This window comes from Caloenas nicobarica, chromosome 5 (assembly GCF_036013445.1).
Source record: "Caloenas nicobarica isolate bCalNic1 chromosome 5, bCalNic1.hap1, whole genome shotgun sequence".
Taxonomy (NCBI): Eukaryota; Metazoa; Chordata; class Aves; order Columbiformes; family Columbidae; genus Caloenas; species Caloenas nicobarica.
Genome location: NC_088249.1, coordinates 17,493,967 through 17,518,735, shown reverse-complemented (window position 1 = coordinate 17,518,735; position 24,769 = coordinate 17,493,967). Strand labels below are relative to the sequence as shown.

The following is a 24,769-nucleotide window of genomic DNA, read 5'->3' as shown; positions in this document are numbered from 1 at the left end:
TGCTTTCAGAAAAATAAACACTTTCTTTGTATACTGACCTACCTTTCACAAAACCTGAAAAAGTGGAATATGCTGAAAACCAAGGGAAAAAAGCTTTGGACGGTTAAAGAGAGAAGCTGAAATATCAGTATTTTGGAGGAAAAAAAACCCAAACACTAGAAAGAATTTTAAAAAGTAAGTAAGAATAACATTAATGTACCTCAACAAATCAGCTTTGCTAATACTGATCTGGAAGCAAACAGATAAATATAACTGAATATCACCTACCTCCATATCAGACTATCAGGTTTTCTCACAATCATCTTTCTCTGGATCACTGTTAATTTTTTACTTAAAACTTGCCAAAAGTAAGGTATTTGACATTTAATGAACATCAAATCAGAAGAGCCCTCTTAGGTTATTCATTTGCTCCCCTGTTGTTACTGACAACCTCAGCACAAGATTTCTTGTTTCACGCAATGACTGTAACTGCCAGGAATACTCTTCAAATCATCTTCCCAAATTTGTTTTTGTTTTTTCCAGTGCCAGAGTCACCTAGCCTTATTTTGATTATGCTTATTCATCTCATATTTACATGGAGCATATATTATTATTATTATTATTGTTTCCTACTCCTCCCAGGAAACACTCCAGAGACTTTCCAGAGCTACAGTTTGGGCACCTCAGTGCTCCCTGTGTATCAGCACAACCCTGATGTGCAGTGACAGGCCAGTGTTGACATCCAGCCACTTCACTTGGGATGACAAGAATCACAGGGCCAGCCTGGGAGGAAACCCCATGGGAAACCTAATGCTTTAGTACACACCGAGGGTACACTCGCCCTCTTGGCCAGCCTCAACTGGTTTTACTGGGCATGGCAGCCTCCATATTTTGGGGACATGAAGCAGCCAGTGGAGTTAGACCACCACCACCTTCCATAAGGGGAGGAGAAATCTGTAGGCTTACAAAATTAATGGTGAGACTACACTGCTGACGAGATGATGACTTTGATAACTGGACGTGATATCTTACGTTGGGCGTGGCCAGCTCATCAACAATGGAGATGTAGCTCAGAACAACTTGCATCCCAGCTCTTTGCCCTCCTCAGTCATTTCCATACTCAGTCTTGCCCTTGCATTTTATATTTGTGAAAGCCATTGTATTTCTTTTTCTGAAGGGTCTCAAAGTCTCACTTTTAACCAAATTGACATCTCCTGCAACTGCTCTTCCCAAGGATAGGCAGTATATCAACTACCCTGCAATCTTTTGTGAACTTAGGGTTCACTAAATATTATTGGACTAATGATTTGTTATTTCATCCACTAGTTCTTCTGGAATTCTGGTCAACTCCTCCATACTCTTCCACCAGCAAGTACTTGCCACTATTTCCATACTTTCATTTGCACTGCTAATTTTACCTTTGCCATCCATGATGAATATCACATGCCTGTTAAAGACTGAGGCAAAAAAAAATTAATACTGTTATGGATTTTTTAATAAACTGTTATCCATCACTGCACTGATTGACACAGCATGTTAAATCATATGCTGCGGCTGGTTTATGGCTCTTGAAATCCACATTCCAAACTGTATAATAAACTAGAGCACAAGCTTGGAATCTGCAAAGAAAGCACAATTTGAAATGCAGTTTCTCCCTCAGTCCTTTCATTTGGTTTACTATTGTCAGCTGACAGGCAGCTGAAATAGATTTGAATCCCGCTTCCAATAGCGTCAGAATCTCATCCATTTGAGTCACTTCTCTAGTTCAGTGGAGCACAGCTGGCAGGGAGAACAGAAGAACAACAGAAAAGGCACTCCCACAGAAAGCCAGGGTTTGATCCGAATAAGCCAGTGGGGAGGTCAATGCTCACTAAGTGACGAGCTGAAATGGAGAGTGGCAGCTTCCACTTTCAAGGATAAGAACAACAGCAACAGCGTGGGTTTGGGGGGGAAGGTGGGAATTCTGGAACTTAAAGCAGCTGCTGAGTGTGGGCTGAGATACAAACATTTCCTACCCAGCTATTGTGTTAAACATCCATGGATTTTATCTTCTGCAAAAATATTCAGATATAAATGTTACATTAAATCAAACGTAATGCACTTGGCAGAAAGACTGCACCTACTAATAAAACTTCCTTCAGTTTTAGGAAGCGTAGGGTTTGATTCTACAGCAAATGAGATTATTTTGAATGCCCAGGCTAAAGCCACATCATTTTTTTTCAGCAGAGATCACCAGCTGCTCACACTATCATATCACAATTTTAAAGGAAATTAAGTTTGATGTGTCAGTTACTTTAATAGATCTGACAGCCTTTCATACTGCTTTAGACTTCACATCAAGAACAGTTACTTCTGGCAACGCTAACCTACCAACTTCTGGCCAGGCGTTCAATTAACATGACAAAGCATCATCGCAGACTGCATTTGTGTCCTAGCATGTCACAGCCCTCTGGTAAGTCTTTGGGTCCGTGACCCTCATAATACTATCTGTTCCAATGCCATTGTGGCTATCACTTTTTCAAATGGTCACAAATTAAAAACCAGACAGAATCCCAGAGAAGCTATTGTCAGCTCTCAGGACAAACTGTAACAAGGACCATGAAAAAACTGGAAATTGCAATGGCTCTGCAGCTGACAGAGGTTTACTTGCTTGTCTCTTGAACATTTGCAATCACTTGACGAACATCTGCCTCAATTTATTACATGCCCCCATTTAGAAAATAAAGGGGTTTGTTCTTAAATGACAGAATATATATTTAAAACTACATCTTCATTTAAAATTACTTATTTTAAGGTAGGAAAACCCACTTACCAGCAGAGAAATTGTAATTCAGAAACCCAGGCAGCTTTCTCTTTCAGTAGGTCAGATGTCCTCTGACAGAAGGCAAGTATTCTTTCAAAGTTCTACCTAACACAACCTTTATCCATGTAGATTTAGAGCTTTGAAACCATTTTCACACTGTGTACTGTACAGAAGAAATTTTGAGTCTGCATTGTTTTAAAAAAAAAAGTTATTTCCATGGCTCTTTACCGATAAAGTCTTCATAACGCAATTCACTATTTTGTCTAAATATGTTATGCTATCAAGTTATAGAACTAACTAACCTAATGTAGCAGAATACATTATGTTATGTTCTGAACTAATTCCAAAAAGTTAACTTTTAACAGCTACCTTCATGAGCGCTGACTGTAATGAAGCCTGGTTTGGTTTTCTAATGACTGTGTCTTATACTCCTGCAGCAGAGAATTTACAAATGCTCACTCTCACATGTACTTGCTGATATCTAATAAAAATTTGAAATAATGAAACAGGCTTGGTTGTTTTTCCTCTTGGCTTTGTTTCTGTGATATTTGCACAAGCCTAAACATTCGTTTTTTTTCTTCTCACCATTCCCTTTCTGTCCAGATGAAACTAGCTAAAGAATTTAGAAGTTATGAAGAGAAAGCTGGCAAACACAGACACTCGAAGAATAATTATTCAGTAAGCCTGATCTCCTAAGGATACCAGCCTTCAACAGTAAGTTCAAGGTGTGTGGTATAAACAAAGTATCAGTAGTAGCTAAGGGAGATCAAACACACTGAGCTACAACAAATCATTTCACCAGCACCACTGATTAAAAAAACCTAATCGATGCAGGAAAAAATTGAACTCAAATGTTAATATCAGATACATCCACAAGAGAAACATTAGTAACTCCACTTACGAAGTTTAGTTCCTGGGATAAGAGGGAAGCATTTAAAAACTTTTCTATTTTCCTTGAAGTATTCAGGGGGGGGGGAAAAAAAAAAAAAAAAAAAAAAAAAAAAATCAAAACCACCCCCACGACCCAAACAAACAAACCCCAACAAAACACCAAAAAACCCCACAACCAACCAAACAAAAAAACCCACCCCAAAACAAACCAAAACATAAATGTCAGCATCCTTAATGGGCCTACTAAACCCTGCTACATTGCTCGAGTGTTTTGGGTCATGTATTTCCTGGCACTGTTTAACTTTTAACAGCGTGAACAGTGTTCATGTTTTCATATTTCTGCCAAGTAAGTGTTCTGCTCATGAATTGCTTTGCTGGGTTCATCTGAACAGTACTAAAAGACTGAAGATTTCTTCCAGGTCAAATGCTCTACGTGAGACATGTGGCTCTTGAGCAGCAGCACTCCATTTTAACATCTCAGCGTTTTGCTAATAATTCTTTTCCCTTCTGTTCTACGCCAGTTCTTAAGAACGAAAAGCTGTTCTTAAAGCAGCTTTAAATTCAATGTAAGGGCTATTCCTTGAAAGCCACCTTCTTGAAGCACCACAACAGCATCTATTGTAATGCAGAATTTCTCAGATTTGTGTGAGGAAGCCAGACATGCATAAACCACACGCTTATGCTTCAGGTCAGAGATTGGCAGAAAGAAGCTGTAATGCATTGTTATGTACAGAGCTTTTTTAGTTTCCCAAGACTGTGATAAGCACATTTGTAAAAAAATGCAAGTACAAAACTATATTCAACCTCAAAATCTGGACAATAATAAATATTTACAACCATTCTGACAACCTTAAAGGTATTAAACTGCCCTCTCTTCTTTATCTCCCATTAATCACAGATTGGGAGCACAGTTATGGTTTGTCACATCTTAAACTGATCTCCTTGCCCAGAGGATATTGTCCCCCTTCAGGAAGTAGCTGGCCTGAGAAGTCTTATTCAAAACTATATTTATTGCATATAATGGTAATTATATGAACACACAAACAACCTATTACATTAGTTCTCCAAATCTGACTCACGCTACACATGAGTAAATATGCAAGAGTGATAATGTGCTCACCAATTCATGTTGGGAGCTATAATAACCTCCAGCTTCACCCAAGGACATATAACAAGACTTAGTCCTTTTTTGTTCAAACCCAGGTAATATTCTGATTTGTAGGACAGGAGGAAGCATCAAAGCATAGACTCAAACAGAACATCTGAGAAAAACTAACAAGCCATTGTCATGAAACCAGCAATCCTTTTTCCTTTAGATCTCTGTCCCCAGACTTCATATTTAGTGCTGGTTTGAAGCTCGCTTTTCTTGAATTTTGAACTTTCTACTACTGAGTAATAACATAAGAAACAAAGATCTATGGGAGTAGTTTACCTTTATTACCTATAAAAGTGCATTACTATAAACCAGTAGGAAGTTTAACTGAGGTCTCAAAACCAGATCAAAAAAGAATCAGAGAAATGAAGTGTGGATACCAGAGATACTTGTGGAACAGTCTGCTATCGAAACAGCCGTCCCCTGCACCAACCATCTCAGCTGCAATGACTTTGGAAATATTACATTCATTGAGCAAATCCAAGAGAACACTGACAAAAATCTTCCAGAAGGGAAGATAGTTGGGGGAAAGAGAGATGTAGGTAAATGAACTGATTTATTATTTAAAAGTATTAAAAGTTCTGCAGCGAATCTGAGACAAGGGCCTCATTTTACTCGGCTGAGCTGAAATGGCTATCAAGTAGCTGCCACGTATCCCTTCGCTTCTACTGCGTGCAAAGGCAATAACTATCACGAATATAATTTTCACTGATAAATGATAGAGCTGTTTTAATCATTTACATTTTAATAGGAGGTTGATCAGTGACAGAGTACTAAATTTAAATATCATAAGGGAAAACCTTTCTTAAGTCTGCCAACCATTTGCAAGTCAAAACCCACAAATGCCGCCCTGCAGGCTCCCTTCAGCAGGCAGCGGAATATTGATGCTGCTGCCCTAACGAGACTGACTGATACACTGGAGAACCCTGTAAGGAAAATAATTTTCTTCAGAGTGCAAATGCACTGCAAAGAATAAGAACAGGAATTAAACATGAGTCCCGTGAATGTGACACACAGAATGATACATCAGGAGGCTTGTATCATATTTAAAGCTAGGTAAGTCGCAGCATCTGTGCCTCAGTTTCCTCGCTTCTTGACAGGGAATATAAATAATAATTCACGGCAAAACATATTTGAAACTTAACACGTCAACCATTCAAAGTTGTTACAAAACCAAATATAACCTTTTTAAAATATATAGACTTAAGATTTAGAAAAAGAGTAAAAGAGATTTCAGTCATTGTTTTACTATCTGCCATACTGTCTTAGTGCTATACTGTCTTCAGCCACTCAACTTAGTTACATTTTTATTCCTCTAAGCTTGCTCAGATGCTTAAATATTTATGCTTAAAAATATAAAAAGCTGAAACTAAAAATGCAGCTATGCAATCAAATGCTAAATATTGTACTCAAGATTTAAATCAGTTATTGGTTTAACAATGTAAAAATTTATACTGCACAGGTAAAAAAAGACGATAACTAATGGTATTTTTTTCAAATGCCACAAATTGTTTGCAAAGTCAGCATTTAAACAAAACGTACAGACTAGATTTGTACGTACGTGACTAACTGTTGAAACTAAAAAGCTCTGATCTTTTTGCTCTCTATAAAATCCATGCATATTAATATCAGAATTAGAAAGGCACAGATCAGCACTGCTGATTGAAAAGTGATGAAAGCCCAAAACAGCTTTCTATTTTCAAGTTCAGCACTACTAAGTCTCACTCGTGATGTATTTTTCCACTCATATCAGTTTAGCCAAGTAGCTTGCCATGATAGAAGTTGCATTAAAAATGTTAACAACTCTAAATCTGTGTTCACTGTGGTTCATGTAGAGCAAACTTGGACTAAACACACAGTGGGCAGGTTCACTTGCTGAAAGCAGAGTACTGGAAAGAGTCCAGTTTCAGAAAACATTCATCCTTGTGCTTTTACACACAGATAACTGGCTCAAGCAAATAAACCTCTGATATAGGTGCACCAGCACTCAGGTTAAACATGGTCAGCTTACTCCAGCTTCGGCGAGCCTGCAGCGTTGACCAGACTTTTCGGTCATTACCCACTTAAGTAAACACAAATTGAAACTCAGACCATTGTTTCACAATGCCAAACATACAGCATCAATTCCAGTTTACCAAGATGCCAGTTTGTGACTTTAGTGTTGATGTTAATGCAACGGCATGAAAAGATCCTTTATGCTCAGCAGAAAATCAGATTTAAAAGGCATCCATACTTTCAAAGTCAAAGTAAAGGAATTTTCTTTTCTAAGCCACTGTAAAACCAAAAAACCAGAGAGACCCAGATAATCAAGTTGTGATAACTAGATTATCTCCATCTAGAAAAGGACAGAAAAGAAAAATAAATCAAAGACTAGCTATCAAGTTAATAGTGGAAGAATTTTTACTACCAGAAAGTAGTATACTGTTTGTATTTCAGAAAGAAAAATTATTATTTTAATTTTACTAAATTAATGCAAGGCTTTAGAACAAATGCTGAAGAAAGGAATGGTTAGCTGTACAGTTACAGGGAAAAGTGGAATAACACACAGCATGTGTTTATCATTGGTGAGACACTAAGCTAGCCTGTACAGTATTTGATTAGATAAATTGCAGAGAAAAAAAAAATTATTGAACTAATTTGTCTGGATTTCAGTAAAGTTTCAATACAGCTGGATATAGGAAAATGAGTCAAACTAGAGGTGGCATAGAGCAGCACAAGAATATAAAAATGAGTTAAGATCTAGTTTCCACTCATCCATCCATCCAATAGGGCTGGATAATGGTGAGTAGACTTCAAGGTTTGGCCGCAGGCCATATCTTAGTTTAATTTATTGTCTTAGCGCATAGGTATCAAGAGTGCCGATGAAATTTGATTACAATGAAGTTATAGTACAGAAGCAGGTAATGCAGAGCCTTTTAGTGATGAGCTTGTGTGATCCACAGCTTTGGCCACAACGGTTTTACTTGACAGACCATTCTCATCCCCTGTTCCCTAGCTCTGGTTACAGAAGAGAGCAGTCATTTGTATTCAGAGAAAACACTGGCCTGTTTTACTGACATCCAGTACGCAAGGTGGCCAAACATCACATCTCCTTTCCTCTCCTGAGGAAGAGACAGCAGCTTTCTGAAGACTAGTAGCTGCCTATCACTTTCTACATACTATTTGTTGCTATTCGTTGAAAAAAAAAATACTCTAATATGAAGAATAATGGAAAAATAACCATCAAACCTTAGAAAGGAACACAGTTTTCAGAGTCAGATAAAACACACTTTCAATTTTCCCGAGTTAAAGCTCACCAAAATAATTGCTTTCTCTGTTCGATCATCTAGATGAAAATATCCTGACACAAAAAATTACCTGGCACCAACCTTGAAGGCCAATTCTTTAAGTCCATCTAAAACCAGTTAGGTAGCAGAAAACGCAGCCTATATTTAAAGAAAACTGATCTTGGATCAATTCTGTTATGCTCTTCATGCATAGTAAATTGGTTGAATCCTCTCAAAATGCAAAGTTCAACTCATCTTTAAACTGTAGGCTCATGAGCAGGGGAAGGAGTGCTAAGTACAACACTGGCTAACAGGGAAGGAAAGCTGCAGTAAATGGAAAAGAGGTCTTCAAATAAAATTTGAAGTGAGATGAGTTGGAGAGATAAAGAGACATAAAAAGACTTTAAGACTGGGGATTTGCAGAAAAAACTCTGTACCAGAGTAGACAACTTATCTGAGGAATGCAGCTGTTGACATAACCCTGGCAAAAGCGAGTATTAAAATCATTTCCTGAGGGACAGTTGCTTCCAGATCTCTATTTCTGCCTTAAGACCAGGATAAGATAAAGACAGGATAAAGCACAACTTTTAAGAACATGTTGTTTATAATTCCTAGTCAGAAAAAAGGAATAATCACTGATTAGGTAACTACTGGTCTTCTCAAGACCAGTCTGTAGTCTTGGCAAATGGCTTATGCCAAAGCAAGTCAAGCCCCCTTGTGAGAGGTATAAAGCAAAAAGTAATTTCTTCAGGGCACCAAAAATGCACCTGAGAACTGCCAGAGTTTTATAGCTAAATACATGCACTGGTAATTCCTGCGCAGTTTCGTAATCGTACGTTATTGTATGAGAGACTGCTAAAGAGCCAGGTCTCGGACACTTGGCTACAGTGCTGCAAGTTTCTCACACTCATTTGTAACGACCACAACTAAACCACACCGAATGGTTTGTCTGACTCAGATTGCTGGTGATGGGAGCATTTAATAATACTTCACCAATGTGCAAAGTTATGCGGCACAAGGAAAAAAAAGGCAACGTACGCTGATAACTTCACATCTCAAATGTTTTCCTGTAGTTAATGAGTTCTCACCTACAGAATTCTACAACAGAACTTTTTTCTCAGAAAAAGGGAAATAAAATTCCTTTTGTTCGTTTAAAGTTGAGGATGGCTGCTTGCTCCAGTGTTTTTCACATTCTTTATATTTACCCCAAAATAAATCCTTAAAAATATGTCTTTATTAATTATATGAAATTCAATTATAAATGATTAGGTGGCAGATGTTGCCTACCAGTGAAAGCCCACAGAGACCACAGGACAGACAGCCATGCATACCAGCTGCCACATAGCTTTGACTGCTGTGTAAGTTCTCAGCTCCAGCTATAAAGTAATTCTTTAATAAATTCAATGAGCATAAAAATGCCCAGGGAAGCAAAATTATCACAATTAGCCCAGTGCATACTTCAGGAGAATGACCTAATTTAAAAAGTGTTTTGCAAAGCAATTCTCATATTGAAAGCCATTACACGGAGCAAAATAAAAATTGTATTTTTGAGATCCATGTAAAAAAGCACCAGTAAATATCCATGAAAAGAGATGTGGGAGACTACAGAAGATAGTAGAGAATAGCACACATTTTTGATTTCTTCCAAGCCTTCTGTTGTTTCCATTTTATGATTTTTTTTTTCCTTTTCTTAAAACAAACAAACCACAACAAAACTCCCAAACAAACAAGCAGAGAACTTAAATATCAAGAGCAACTATTAGCACTTTACTGACATGAGGCCTCTTGGCCAAATCCTGAATAACAGGGACTAAGAAGACTGACCTTTTCAATCTGTTACATTAGTCTTGATTGTTAGTATACTTCCACTAGTAAAAAATTGTATGGTTTTTTTTTTCCCCTCCATCCTCTTTTAGGTGGCCAGTTACCCAGCAAAAGGCATGGAGGAAAAGGCAAAGATTACTTTGCATATCAAAAAAAATGAAGTGGTGACTTCAATGTAGTCAGCCCTTTAGAGGGTAAAAGGCAAAAGGAGATAAAAGGACTCTGGAAAGACTTTTTTGTGTTCTTTAAATGATACTAGACACATCTTTGCCTATAGAAGCCTCAGTGCAGATCATTAAGGTGTACTTGAACCTCCCATGAGAAAAACCATCATGAGAGAGACAGAAGCCCAAAAACTTAGTTTGTGAAGATCCCAACCAAGGCTTTTTAGTTGCATTGTTTTGCCACTGACACTTTTGTATGGATATTCCCCAACCACATTGCATAAGCAGGCTGCATGAGGAGCATGACTGGAAATATTTTAGAACCAACTGGCCATTCTTGCAGTTGCATTATACCCGCATGCTTAAAAAAAATTTAAAAGCTCAAGTATTAAAAAACCAGCCAAATCAAGCATATAACATCAGACTCGACACAATAAAAATGCATTGTATTAACTGGCTATCACAGAATGGGCCATTTTGTGGAACTACAGGGTACTGCAATGCCTGCAAAACAATGACCAGTTGACAGCAACCAGGTTGCATGGCGCATGGTTTGGCAACTTTTACAGTGCAAAGACAACACGACATATCCAAAATATTAAGGCAGGTTTGTAGCAGAGAATATATGTATACATATATACATACGGGTGTGTATATTACATATGCATGCATGGAAGAGGAGTGAATACAGTTGAGAAAGATCTTAATCTTTTGCACCTTTCTTCCATTATTGCTGTAGGTAATGTACGATGGAAGTGAGGGGAAAAAAAATAACAAAATCTGTACTTTATAGATTTTTACCTCTGGTAAAAATAAGGAAAGTCCTGCATAATAGCAAGACTGTAACAAGATTTTGTCCACAAACACACAAGTATTCCCATCGTGCTGTCTAACAGAAACCATTCTCTCTATCTACAAAGCTCATTTTGCTTGCATTCCCAGAACTGCAGGATGACCAAAGTAGGAAGGGACCTCTGGGGACCATCTACATCCAAACTCGAAGTAGAGTCACCCAGAGCAGGTTGTCAAGGGCCATGTCCTGTCAGACTTTGAATATCTCCAACAATGTGAAACTCCACATCCTTTCTGGGCAAGTGGATGTATCTTACACGTGTATCTGAAATACTGTTACCTTTCTGCAGAAAATACATGACCGTATTCTTGTTCCCCAGCTCTTTGCCTGTCAGTCACTAGACACGGACAGTGTAGGGCAGGGAGTCCCTCCGCACAGGCTTTGTTATGATGTCCAGAAAAACCAAGGCCTCAGTCCAGACTGGACCATTGTGTTCTTTGGATTTTATTCCTTGAACCCGAAACAATACTTGGTTGCTACCTACCAAATTATGATATTTAAGTTGTACTTGCTCTACGTGTAATTAAATTATAATAGCTCAGTTTTGATAATAGAACCCAGTTCAAAAAGACTTTATGCTACAAAACATGAATCAAGGCTTGAGATGAACACAACTTGTATTTTGAAAACGGAAAACAAAGATTCTTAAAATCTTCCGAGCACAGAGAGCAATTTTGGAGTAATACTGCACACTGTAGACTGACCTGCTGCAACAGCCAATTATGATGAATTATCTGATGGGTGGAATTTTATCAGTTCCACACAATGCAATAAAAACACTGGAATGATTCCTGACCTGCCAAATAAAGGGAACTCTAGCCAAAGTATCCCTTCCTTCTGCCAGCATCTAACACTAATTAATTTTCCATTTTTTAAAATGGGAACAAATAGAAGTGATGAAATGGTTTTTGGCAAGCTGAGCCTGAATTGATAAACTCTGGAAAAATCTATCCCACAGATAACACAAAAACAGAGGAAAATAGAAAGTTAAAGCTGAGCATACTGGGCAAAAAAATCCTATGTAAAAACAAAACGAAAGACACCTTTGAATTCAGAGAGAAATTACCTTTCAAAAAGAAATTTCAGGAAAGTTAAGTAAAAAAAACAGACCTAAAAACACTTAAGAAAAAGCTACAGAAAGCTGCCTTAACCATTCCTACTAAATTCCCAATAAACTCTACACCCCAATGGCTGAGATCCTCCATCTTACTCCAGTTCTGCTCAGTGTAACAGCAGTGCATGCTGCCCCAAATCAGATTACCTTTGTATCTTCAGATATTCACAGACTGTCTAAACCAAAAAACTAACATATGCCCACTTGCAGTATTCCTCTTGTAACGGCTGTCAGCTGAGGACAGCACGGTCAAGCTGAAACCTATTGAAAAGTCCTTATCAAGCTCACTCTCAGGTGGTGAAAAGCATCCGAGAGTGGAGGTATTTTCTTGTTGAAAGATCTGCTACAGCTGCTTTAAGCCATTTGGAGTAAATACACAGTAATGTGAAAAGAAGGTCTTTTATGAAGCAAGACCTGTTTCATTATCCCCAAAATGCCACTTTCAGAACAACAGTTCTCAGGGGAACAGCACAGACAGTCCTGCTTGAATAAATGGGAGCTCACTGCTTCAAGTTCTAAATAAAATGAATGCAGTAAATCCCCATAATGACTCTGTTTCCAAAAGAGCAACTAAATTCTAGTTTAAACTCAAATTTTTAGCAATTATTGTTGTCAAATACTAAGCAAAAATAGAACTGCTTTAAAAGAGTACTGTGAAATTCAGATAAAGCATCCAGGAATTTAAAAATTCTATTGATCTTCCTCCAATGATAATCTTTAAGACAAGAATTAGTATAAAATGGTTAACTGCTGTACTTGAACTCAATAACACTAAAAATAATAGGAGATAACTTTGAAACAAACGGGAAAAAACCCAGACTTTCTTGATTATTCACCTTGATTGATGCTTTTTTTAATATTTCAAAAGCTAATGACTACGCAAGTTGGTGTTATGTACTTAGTATTGCATTAAGCATCAATGGTTTTCTGCTGTAAGGCTGAAATGGGAATTAATATTTGCGAGGCAGAAAAGAACATAGCCTGCGAGCGCCACATGGCAGGCAAAGAATTTAAAGAGTATTGAAATGGTCCTTGAGTCACTTGAACTCAACGGGCATGTTCCAGGTTAAAATGCAAGTAGAACTGCCATTGATTTCTGAGTGCAAAACGCGAATACTTGAAATATTTAGATGTGACAGTGGTCAAATCACAGTTAAACGCTACCTGTAAGGAGCACCAAGATTTTGGCTGAACGTATGCTTTGCTTTCTCTGCTTTCTGTGAAATAACCTTGAAGTTTCTGAAGGGCAAACCCACAATATTTTACTAACAAAACCAATTACCATTTCTCCCTTCCTCTTCAACCATCGTGTGCATAAGGATGCACTTAGAGAGCAAGTCAAACGAGCACTGAGATTTGGCAGTAGCAATTAGCTCTACGGTGATCAGTTACAAGACAAACCACCCACAAGAACCAGCATAACATGCTTAGGACAAGCCTATGCGGTTTAAACCAACAATTTTTACAGTACAGCAGCCCGACAATGAAAATCAAATAAGTTAGTGAACGTTCCCCAGATAAAGTCCTTGTTATGAAAGGAAGAATACATACAAGAGAATACTGCCCCACTGAAGGACAAAAGTTAGTTTGGGTGACTGTGCTTAGTCTTCATCATCTTTAACTCCCCTGACCCCTTCAAACAGGGTCTGAACTCCTGTTTCTAAACTCTTCTCTGCTTTTCCTTTTCAGTCAGCTCAATATCCTTGACAGGCTCATAAGCGTACACAACCCATACATACTGCCGGGCTTCTTTCTGGTAGTCTTTGGGTTGAAAAAAAATGTAAGAAGTCAAAGCAGTTAGAAATAAATAACAATATGACTGAAAGGTAAAGCGCACATAGTTAATGTAAGCCTTAAGAGATCTGACTTAGTTCTGCCTAATTTTAGGAAACTTTAACAGTTATCTAATGGTGTGGAATGTAATTCCTTAAGATAAGGCTTTTTGAAAACTCACTTCTACATGAGTAATTTTGGATAAGTAATTTATCCCTTTCTGTTTTAGTCTTCTACTCTTAGAAGCCAAGCTACTAATAGGATTAACTGGCAAATGCTATGATGAATTACTTAATATTCAAAAACTACTAGTCTTCTAGTATTATAACCATATATAGATGTTGGAAAAATAATTTCATGTGAAAGCTACATTTAGCTAAGAAATTTTTGGCCTGAGAGAGAATACATAGATTTGTTTCCTGGACAATGGGTTGAAATATTCATTGCCATTTCAGGCATCACTGAATGACGACCCATTTCAGGACTTTTCAGACGTCAGCAGTGGGGGCTACTTTCCACAACAGCACTCTGACTGCAGGAGATAATAGACAGTTTATTCTTTTTTCACACAGGAGGAAAACAATGACAAAAGCAGGAAGGCAGCAGCAACGCAGAAATCTGGATGTGATGATAAAGGGTAGGGAGAATGGAGAAAACTGTTCAAATAAATTCATTGTGGTCGAAATCAGGCAGATGACAACTAAGTACATATGACATTCAATTGAAGTGCGAATCATCATTCTTCCATTTAGTAATTAAGGAAAATTTTCAATTTCATTGTGGCTGATAAAAAGTGATTCGAAATACAGAACACAAACTGAAGTATTTCAAACCTTCAGAGCACAACTTTGTGTAGTTTTCCCCGAGTGCATCATAGAACCCTTAAAAAGAAAGGGTCCTGCATTTGTGCGGAACCATTGCTGCTGCCCTCTGTGAAGTACACGGCACTGACACCGGCATGTCACAGCTTCCCTCTTGACACCTTGAAACAGGCAGAGCCAGCCAAACGGCAACCTGGCGTAACCCTGGTCTCCAGGACATTTCAGTTAGTAACAAACAGTAAAAACCAGCACCTGAGAACAGGTAGATCTTAAAATGAGAATTGCTCGACAGAATACAGTGAATGAAAGTATGGATATAAACATTAACTATATGAGGAATAATTTAGCTGCACGAGCAACTAAGGAGAATTTTAACAGCATTTCTCTTAGAAATAACTAGTTTTGTTTTCCAGCTGGCTTAATGAATAAAAACCCCAACATTGTAGAAGGGACAGAGACAGCAGTGAGCATGGACACAAACACACTGCCCTCTGCAGCCAGGTCTCTGTTAGAATATCTCGTATCTTGCTTAATGGAACAATATAACCCGATCAGTTCCATTTCCCAAGAAGTTTAATTAAGCAGAATACAGCTAAAAAAATCGTCATTTATTTGTGGATCAAGCCCCCATCATCTGGTGTCACGTTGTCTTAGGCTTTTTTCAACACTGAGGCAAATACAGCAAGAGTTAACCTCTCCCTCTGAACCCTCTCATTTAGCATTATCATTTTGTTGGTGAACAAATCTATCACTCCTACCTGCTCCAATTTTCACACCATTGCGAGGCCTCCTGTTTTTCATTTTAGTAAGTCTTCAAAACAGGAGTAAATCAGTGAAGACCTTAAAGATAGCAATATAATTAATAATAACTTGTTTCTTTAGAAAATTGTAATTTTAGACAAATACAGTCTTTTAACGGCTCATACCAGCCAATAAAGGGTAACTGCATCCAGAGAATACATTAGACTTGTGCAAAGTGCATGTCTTCATGGTCACATTAACAGGATATGGAGTCTGCACTTGAGACAAATGCAAGAGTCTTTAGGCTGAAAAGCTCCAAAGCACAGGACATGCCCCAGCTCGTGGGAAGAAGCACATTAGTTCTCAAGCCACAAGACTAAACTTTTAGTCTTTCTTCACACATTTCTTCAGTAATGTAGATTAATAAGGTTGCTTCTGTGTAGAAACAGTAGATCATATTCAGGAGTAAGTACTTAGAATTATGGCTGAAAAGTTGTACTGAAAAATAGTAAAGCTTCAAAGTTTAATTTTTCATCCTTCTTACCAGAGTGATGTATCATCATTAAAAGGACGGATTATAAAAGGAGAAATCTTGTCTATTCCCAGTAAACTTTTCTTGTTCATACAAATATAAACATATATTTTATTTAGTTTTTGTTCTTCTCTGGACAATTATACATAATATCGCAAATCAAAGATCCAGATTTCTAAACCACTAGCATCAGGAATTTTCACTGAGTGTCAGATATCAGTCATTCTAAAATCTTTATTAAAAGAAAAAAATCTTTCAAAACTGATTTCAAGTTCAACTGCTTCAAGTAATTTTACTTGGAGAGGCAGGGCTGGATACATATGCTACAAGCTAGAACTTGTGCCATGCTTAAACCTTTTTTCCTTTTTGTTGCATTTTATACCTAAAGTTATTAAAATCTATACTTGGTATTTGACCAAAAAAAAGAAATTTACCAAGGCTTACTAAATACATCTAAGCTCTAAGGCAACTTATGTTGCAACAGCAGCATTTTATATTGCTTTCTAAGCATCATTAGAAAGCCATATCAAATAATTTTTAAATATCACATTAATCACGGAAAATAAGGTACTTTTCCACAGAACTCTGTTTCATAAACTGATTGTTAGTTTAGAATTGTGAATACAAATATTACAAGTTACTGTTTCAGCTATTATTATAGAGGCTGGTACCTCCACAGTGCTGTTGCTGTAGCTCCCCTGCCACTGAGATCATATCTAATAACTAGGTAAATATACACAAAGTGTTGAGATGTACAGATATTCATCTATACACATGGGCAAGAGTAAACACTGCAAACTTCCTCCTCAAAATGCTTTTTGCAATAGTCAAAAGATCAAGAAGGACACAATTCTGTACTTTTCCCCCACATGAAATTACATAGACAAGTATTTTTATAGCATACATCTTTAATTTTTGTATTTAAGCAGCATAAATCTCTCAGCGTCTATTCAAAACAACATCTTAGTAGAGAAATGATCTAGAGTAACAGAGAAAGTTTTTAAAACCAAAATTTTAAATTATAAGAATGCTTAAAAAGGACTGGCCAATCCAATGTAATGAATAGTTTTCCTCCAGCTTGCACTCAAACTGAAAAGCTCATAAAAAGGGAACCCAGATTGGAAGCACAGTATTTTTCATCTCACGTGTCTCTTAAGGCAGCTAATTTCTCAGACATTCTGAAGAGCATTCTGTGTTTACAGACTATTTATTCAAAGGTGGATTCAGAGGCTGGGCAAAAAGATACCCAGAAAAACATGAGCTTTCATTTTCACTGAGCTGCACTGCTTTAGGTCGAGTGCCCGCTTCTTCAGAAAATGGAACCTTTTGGCATTTGTCAGTAGGCTCAAATATCCTGAAATGCTGAAAAGGTGAAACAAAAAACCTTCCCTGTGCTGCCTCCGTATCTGATCTTTTGTCTCATATGTCCCCCTCAGGGATGCACGAGAAATTCCTCTGAATAATTCATAAGCACCTAAGCAGAAACTACCTTCTACTTCTGAACAAAAAGATTGGGTAAGAAGCTGAATGCAGCTGTTCTACTCTGCTCTACCTGGAAGAAAACTGCATTCAAAATAATTTTCCTAACATAGTAAGCACAGAATATATACATGCGTGTATATATGAAGTATATAAACAAACTTATGCATTGAAGCTGGGGAAGGTACCTCTGTACTTAGAGCTATGCATTTCTTTCAAGGCAAGACTCATTCCCTACCTTTCAAAAACCCAAGAAATCACATAGCATGAAGGTAATCAATGTGTAGAATTCAACTTTTGGTTTAGAATTAGATAGCAGAATGACTGCTCTTTCCTCTAGACTACAGTGTCCAACTTTTCTCTGACCATGAACCATCTTTCTTTCCCAAAAGCACTGAATATTAGGCAGATCCAAACGACTTATTTTTCTGCAAGCTCCATTAGTACTGAAAGAGTCCTATTGCCTGCAGATAGCCTTTATGTCCCAACACACACAGAAGAGAGAATAAAAAAACCAGAAATGACTGTTTCCAAAGCTATTTTGCTAATAAGAAGCCAGTTCCAAACCCCATACGCCATGGGTTACCCATATCAAGTTCAGATTTCACAATACAATATTGTAAGTTGAGACAGAAGTACTCATGAACATGAACTCAAGACTTACCAGCCTCTGCATGCTTTTCACATGGGTAGGACTAATAGATAAGGCCTCTTCATACCAGCGTTTGGCTTCATCGATATTTCCACGAAGTTCAGCCACTTGCCCTCTCATGTAGAGAACATAGTGTGACATGGGAAAGAGGTTTGCTGCTTCCTGGGTACAGGCGGTGGCCTCAGCAGGCTTCCCAATGCCTATGTAGACCTCAGCTGTGGAAGGAATGTGAGGAGCAATGAATGATTCTTGCTTCAGCATACCATGATGAGATGTTGGCACATGTGCTGCATTTGCAAATAGTTTCATTCTAAGCAAAGTCTAATTTCCTTAAAAATTTTGCAGCTTAAGAGAAATCATTCCATAAATTATTTTAAATGAGTTATTCTTTTAGGAAAGTTGCTTTTCTAAATGTAATAGAAGTTTGAACCTCTAAATAGTTGTTTTTAAACACCAGATAACTCGTTCTACTTTGTTATTTTTAACTGAAGTCTGGGATTTTGTCATTTTAGTTTTATTTTTAAGATGTGAGCATGCCAGTATTCCAGTACTATTTAAGAACAGAAAACCCAACACAAAACAGCACACAGAGATTCTCACAGTGGGTAAGAGAACACAACTGATTATGGGGTTTTCTGAATTTTACATGTCAGCTGTTAAGGAAGCAGTAGCAATTGCTCCAGCTACCAATCACTAAATAACAAGCCTCATTCTAAGTTTCCTACTTCAGAGCATTTAGAAAGAAATATAATGTTATTTATATAAAAGGTTTCCCAGCTAAGGTATCAGAACATGTGAAATGCTTAATCAGCATTCTGATTTGACAAAATTTATTTGTATTTCTAAGCATTTTATCTGATATCCTCCAGAAGCTAAGAACATTTAACTCTGTACTTTAAAAAAAAAAGTCTATATTTAACATGAATCATTCCTGATGAAAGCAGTTGAGTAGCCTGACACACACTTATCTAAATCAGATTGAATATACAAGAAAAAAAAAGTTCAATCAGTAAGGGATTAACAACTAACAACAGAAGAAGTATTTGCCTTCAGTATCTCTTATGACACTCCTCAATGCTGCTATTTCACTATCCTGCTGCATTATCTTAATCTCTTGCTGAAAGAGTGGGAGAAGAAAGGAACAAAGAGATACTAAATGAAGAAAAATATATTAAAGGTTCTGGGTTGGGTTATCTATTTCTTTTACTTTGCTACAGAGCCTAGAAAAACTGAGCCTCAAAGTACTTAAAGTGCATTCTATTGTATCGCCTTGTACAAGAGTCTTATAGACTGAGGTTTCAGTCAAAATGCTCCATCAAACCAGCAAAGGGAACTATGCTCAAGACACACTTCTCACCGCACCGTACAGGCCACCCATCCTGGTTGGAAGGCTCTCAGACCAGGATCTCACACTACAGTAGCAGATTTGGAGTTATGCCTAAAACGCTGGATGGAACTGATGACTCAGTGCCTTTAGAGAAGATTTCTTCTGAAATAATTGCACCAAACAGACACTAGTAACCCCAACTAGTCAACTTCAGTACAGCAGACTGTATAAACCTTAACTTACGGGTGATACCTGCTATGAATACTCATAATTATTTCCATCAAAATTAATTTATAACAATGACTAACAAAAACTGGACTTTCGGTAGCAGCTGGTGAGTAAGCACAGTTTAAATGTCCTACTTATCTTCTATTTTTTTTTAACTGATTTTTGTAGAGTTGCTGGAATAAGTTATTTTATTCCTCTGAGACCTTACCCTACTGATGGGAAAACAGAAATTCCTACCAGAAGAGCATTATTTTGTTCCTCAGTTGATTCAGTGATTTCACAGAGCGCATTCTACTTAACTTAGTATGTCCACGTGGACGTATGGAATAATGCAGTATATTTTTAGAAACTAATGAAATGCTTTTTGACTGAAAAATGTCCCACCCACATAAAGAACTAACACATGAAATTGCTGATCCAGCAACACTTCTTTTTTTCCTCTAACCTTAAGAACCACCTCACCTAGTGAGAGATGGAACTGTATAACTAATGAATAGCAAAACTGGAAAATAACAAAGGGGTAAAATTTTGAACTAAAAATCTAAATTTGGAAGAAATTATTTTTTTCTAGGGTTTTACCTTTACTAACTGCTGGTAGAAGTCAAAGAGCAAATTGTAGGCATAATTTGAGAGCTGGACATACAGCATAAAATGTGAACTGTACCAAGAGTTAAAAACAAAAAAAAGGAAAAGTTCTGGGTAATTCATTCTTGAGTGCTTTTCTAAAAGCTACATGGTCAATATTTCAATATTACTACTTTAGTGAGTACAAAATACACTACATTATTTAAATGCTAACCATTTGAGCTTTCTTGGTTTTATTGTCTCTTCTCCAGCATCATGAGACTTGAAACATAGTTTTAAGTACTCCCTCCCAACTTGCTCAGTGAAAAGACTGAGGAAAAATCTAATTGGCACAGCCTGTAAAAGTTATTAAGTAAAAGCTATAATTATTAGCAAATGATATGCAGAAACTAAAAATTACTTAAGTAGAAGATTAATCTGCTAACACAATAATTGTAGACTAAAAAATGAGCAGAGACTGCCTAACTTAACAGGCTGCAGTTGAAATTCTGTATTCCTCGAGGGGAAACAAGTATGGCAGCAATGGCTTTTAACACTAGCCAACAGAGTCTGCAATTCTCCTAATCAAATTAGTCTTATGTTACTTGAAGAGATGCTAAATCTTGCTGTCCTGCTTGCTAACTGCAGCATAGAAACTTGACAGTTGTTAACAGATCTTCCTAAAAGTATTAAATTTAAATGAAATATTTCATTTATGTTTAAAGTTATTATAGAGTTATTTTAAAAATAACTTCTCGTTTTCTCTAGCAGAAGTTATGCACCGCAACAGAATATACAGCAGGCTTTTGGAAAAACTATGGAAGAATGAACAGAACATTAAACTTGTGGCTAGATGTTAAGCATGAAAATTAATTCAAGAAATTTCTGAAACTAAAGGAGATCTATTAATCTGAGATATTGACTTCAAACTGAATAAAAATGGTAAAAACCAACGTGGCAAATCCAAATAAATCAGTTGTGGAAAACTGAAAAGTGCCAGCAGACTCTGTAGGAGAATCTCACAGAGAAGCAGCAGTTTGAAGAGAAACCAGGTGCCCAGTCTGATCACAGAATCACAGAACGTTAGGGATTGGAAGGGACCTCGAAAGATCATCCAGTCCAATCCCCCTGCTGGAGCAGGAACACCCAGATGAGGTTACACAGGAAGGCGTCCAGGCGGGTTTTGAATGTCTCCAGAGAAGGAGACTCCACAACCTCCCTGGGCAGCCTGTTCCAGGCTCTGTCACCCTGACTGAGAAGTTTCTTCTCAAATTTAAGTGGAACCTCCTGTGTTCCAGTTTGTACCCATTGCCCCTTGTCTTACTGTTGGTTGTCACTGAGAAGAGCCTGGCTCCATCCTCCTGACACTCACCCTTTATGTATTTATAAATATTAATGAGATCTCCCCTCAGTCTCCTCTTCTCCAAGCTAAAGACACCCAGCTCCCTCAGCCTTTCCTCATAAGGGAGATGCTCCACTCCCTTCATCATCTTCGTGGCCCTGCGCTGGACTCTCTCCAACAGTTCCCTGTCCTTCTGGAACTGAGAGGCCCAGAACTGGACACAATATTCCAGATGAGGTCTCGCCAGGGCAGAACCTAGAATGCCTTCTGGCTCAAACCCCTCCAATGCTCACACTTGCATTTTATTGAGAAATCAACATTTTCCAATCAAGCTGCATAGCAACACTGAGTTCCATCTTGATGCATTTCTCAAAGGACCATGATAGCCATTGATCATTTAGTGACACGTCTGTTTTTTAATAGTGAGTTACTAGAGAACATACTAATTACAAAAGTAATTTTGTTTCTCATTTAAAATAAGTCTGGTTTTCCACCTTTACACTATATGCCCAGAAAAGAAATGCTGAAACAGACCATTAATAAACACAAGACGAAAAATTAAAAGCCAGTTACTGCGTGCACAATCAACTTCTTTGGACTGAACGCCATGCTCATTTGCACAGCTGGAACGACACTATATATCCATAAGAAAAAAAATTTTCCCTCTTTTTGACATAATATTTATTAGGTTGGGTAAATATATTCCACTAAGTTTTGCATGTGTTAGAACTTCTTTATGTAACTTTTCCATGTTTCTATAATTTAACATGAAGAATAATTCTCAATTTTTGTATTTTAAAATTTAAAGCTTGTTAAAGTTTTCCCCCCACACACACACTAACAAGTAAAACACTGTACAAGTATATAGGGAGTCAAACAGTTAAATGTGGCATGAGTCTTAAAAGGAAGCAATTTCCCAGTGGTAAATCTTCACTTTTATTTAAAGAAATGTGCTGTAAGTAAGGCGTTAAGTAATTTTATCACTGTTTTTGATGCAAGTAACCCATATCTACTGAAGGAGATACCTTCTAGAATATCTGCTTTGTATTGTGCTTCTGAGAGAAAACTTTATTCTGAATGTTCCTACAGTGAAGAGCCTTTCTCAAGGCTCAGGGCATTTACTGTGGCAAGACAAGTAGCTGAATAGCAGGATACCTAAACACCCTGAAATGAAGCACAAATCACCAGCCTGAAGTATCAAGAACGGGATCATCCCAAAGTGGAGAGGAAGCACACTTCAGGTTGCAGTACATTCTCTGAGGGCAGATAGAAGCTTTTTTCCATCTTTGTTTTTTCCTTCATTCCTCTCCATACAGAGTCAGATCATACTTTGTCGTGTCCTTCCCCTGGATATTTAACACTTTCATTCTCCAACTCTCTCCTACTTCCCACCTAAGCTTCCTCCTGCTGGTAATCAAGTACATGACCTACAGACCACACTTGCCAAGATAGATATTTTTAAGAGTGGAATGCAGACTGTGCAGCAGACCAGCAAAGTGAATGCAAACCTGACTAAGTTGTGAACTAAAATGGAACCAGCAAAGAGTGTTCAGACCCCTCCTCCGTGGGCAAAACAGTAGCAATCACTTGCATGGACTTGACAAGCAACAACAGGATATGACCAACAAAAATTGGATGCTAAGAGGTACTGTAGATGGCCAACTGTGACAGAGTATAAATATTTAAAATCAATGATGCCACCCATGATGCAGGGCAGGTGACTACTCTGTGCCCTGGTGGACTTTGCCTTGTTTTAACCCGTGTTGCTTTCGAGAAGCCCTCTGCCCCCACATGAGATCACTAGTATTAATCATTATCATTGCTCTTTCCAGTCTTCTAGGCTTTTTCTCTAAAACATTAATTAAAAAATGGAAGCCACCACTCAGTAATGACTTGCACACAAGAAAACTGTTAATGCAAAATAGGAAAATTAAAACACTAAGAAATACAGCACTGTTTTGTTAAATGTAAATACTAAAGAAAAAAAAATTATGTCACTGAAAAATGCTCAAGTCTGAGAGCAGGCCAAAGCAGAACAATTGCTGACTGATTTCTAAATCACACCTTCCTGATGCAAGTATCAATGAAAACAATTGCATGGTATACATTTTTAAATGTGTAAAAATACACTGCATTGTCATTTTCTGGTCGAAATTTTGTATAACAGCTACTTGTGATATTCCATTTAGCTTGAGGCTTGAAGCAGCAGAACAATATTAAACCCACTCAAGATGACTGTACATTTAGGAAAACAGTTCTGGGTGGTTTACATTAATGAATTTAGAAGGAAGAGAACTGAATGAGAGCTTATTATCACAGCTGCAAGGGACAGGTTGTTCAACAGTACTGTTACCCTTTTTTCCCACATATGCAGAGTTATTCATTTTCAATGATAAAGATTTTCTAGTTGCAAAAACTCTGTTCTTTAACTTCACAAATATATTTTTCCAACTAATGGAATTAGGGCATCTAAATTTGCAAATACTAAGATACTCGAGGTACTAAATACTTCATGGATAAGGGAGAGAGTGTTGCCTTTGTTCTACAGAAGATATGATTCCACTGATAGCAGCTGCATTATAAAACTACTGCCTTATCTTACATAAAACATCTTACACGCAAGCGACTCAAATGTACTTTTTGTTTCTCGACTTGCTTCAGTGCCACACACACCCCTGAAGAAGTTAGATCTGATGAGTGGTAATAGATTCTGAATGAAACCAACAGATTTTTGCAAGCCCTTAGATTAGCAAGAAAGGGGAAAGTATAAGAAAGAATTTCACTTTCATGGTACCTGCATGTAGCCATATTTGAGCCAGAGTCATCCAAGGGTGCAGGGGACCTTGTTTCGGGGCACTGCTTTGCAGAGATGAAGCAACCTCAGACAGTGCTTGCTCCACTCTGGAAGCTGCTATTGATGTGGCATGGACTGAACCTGTAGAAGTAATTAAAAAAATTACCATCAGAGAAAGAATGAAGGCCACACACATTGCATAAAATATTTAATCATAACCCTTTCCATGAGAGGTTTTGGCCCAAACTCTTCTAGACTGAATTTACATGTACCATCTTGGAGAAATTTTTTGAAATGTCAGGTAATTTTCCTTGTTATGAAAGCTTTTATACTGTTCTGAAAGACTATATAAAAAACACACTGAACATTAGAAACTATACCTGACACATTTTTAGTTTGCTACTATGAATACTCCCTATTAAACTTGACACCTCTTTTCTGGCAATGTACGATCCAAAAAAACCACTTG

General features: G+C 37.5%; 1 protein-coding gene across 2 annotated transcripts in view; it reads right to left on the bottom strand.

Annotated features, from left to right (window-relative positions):
- TTC7B (tetratricopeptide repeat domain 7B) overlaps window positions 1–24,769 on the bottom strand; it is a 143,676-nt gene that overhangs the window by 13,201 nt on the left and 105,706 nt on the right. For both annotated transcript variants that reach the window (XM_065635327.1, XM_065635328.1), the window contains 2 exons: window positions 24,301–24,441; window positions 18,058–18,260 (listed from right to left, as the gene is read on the bottom strand). In XM_065635327.1, coding sequence (XP_065491399.1) covers window positions 18,058–18,260; window positions 24,301–24,441 — 344 coding nt within the window. The remainder of the gene's footprint in view (window positions 1–18,057; window positions 18,261–24,300; window positions 24,442–24,769) is intronic.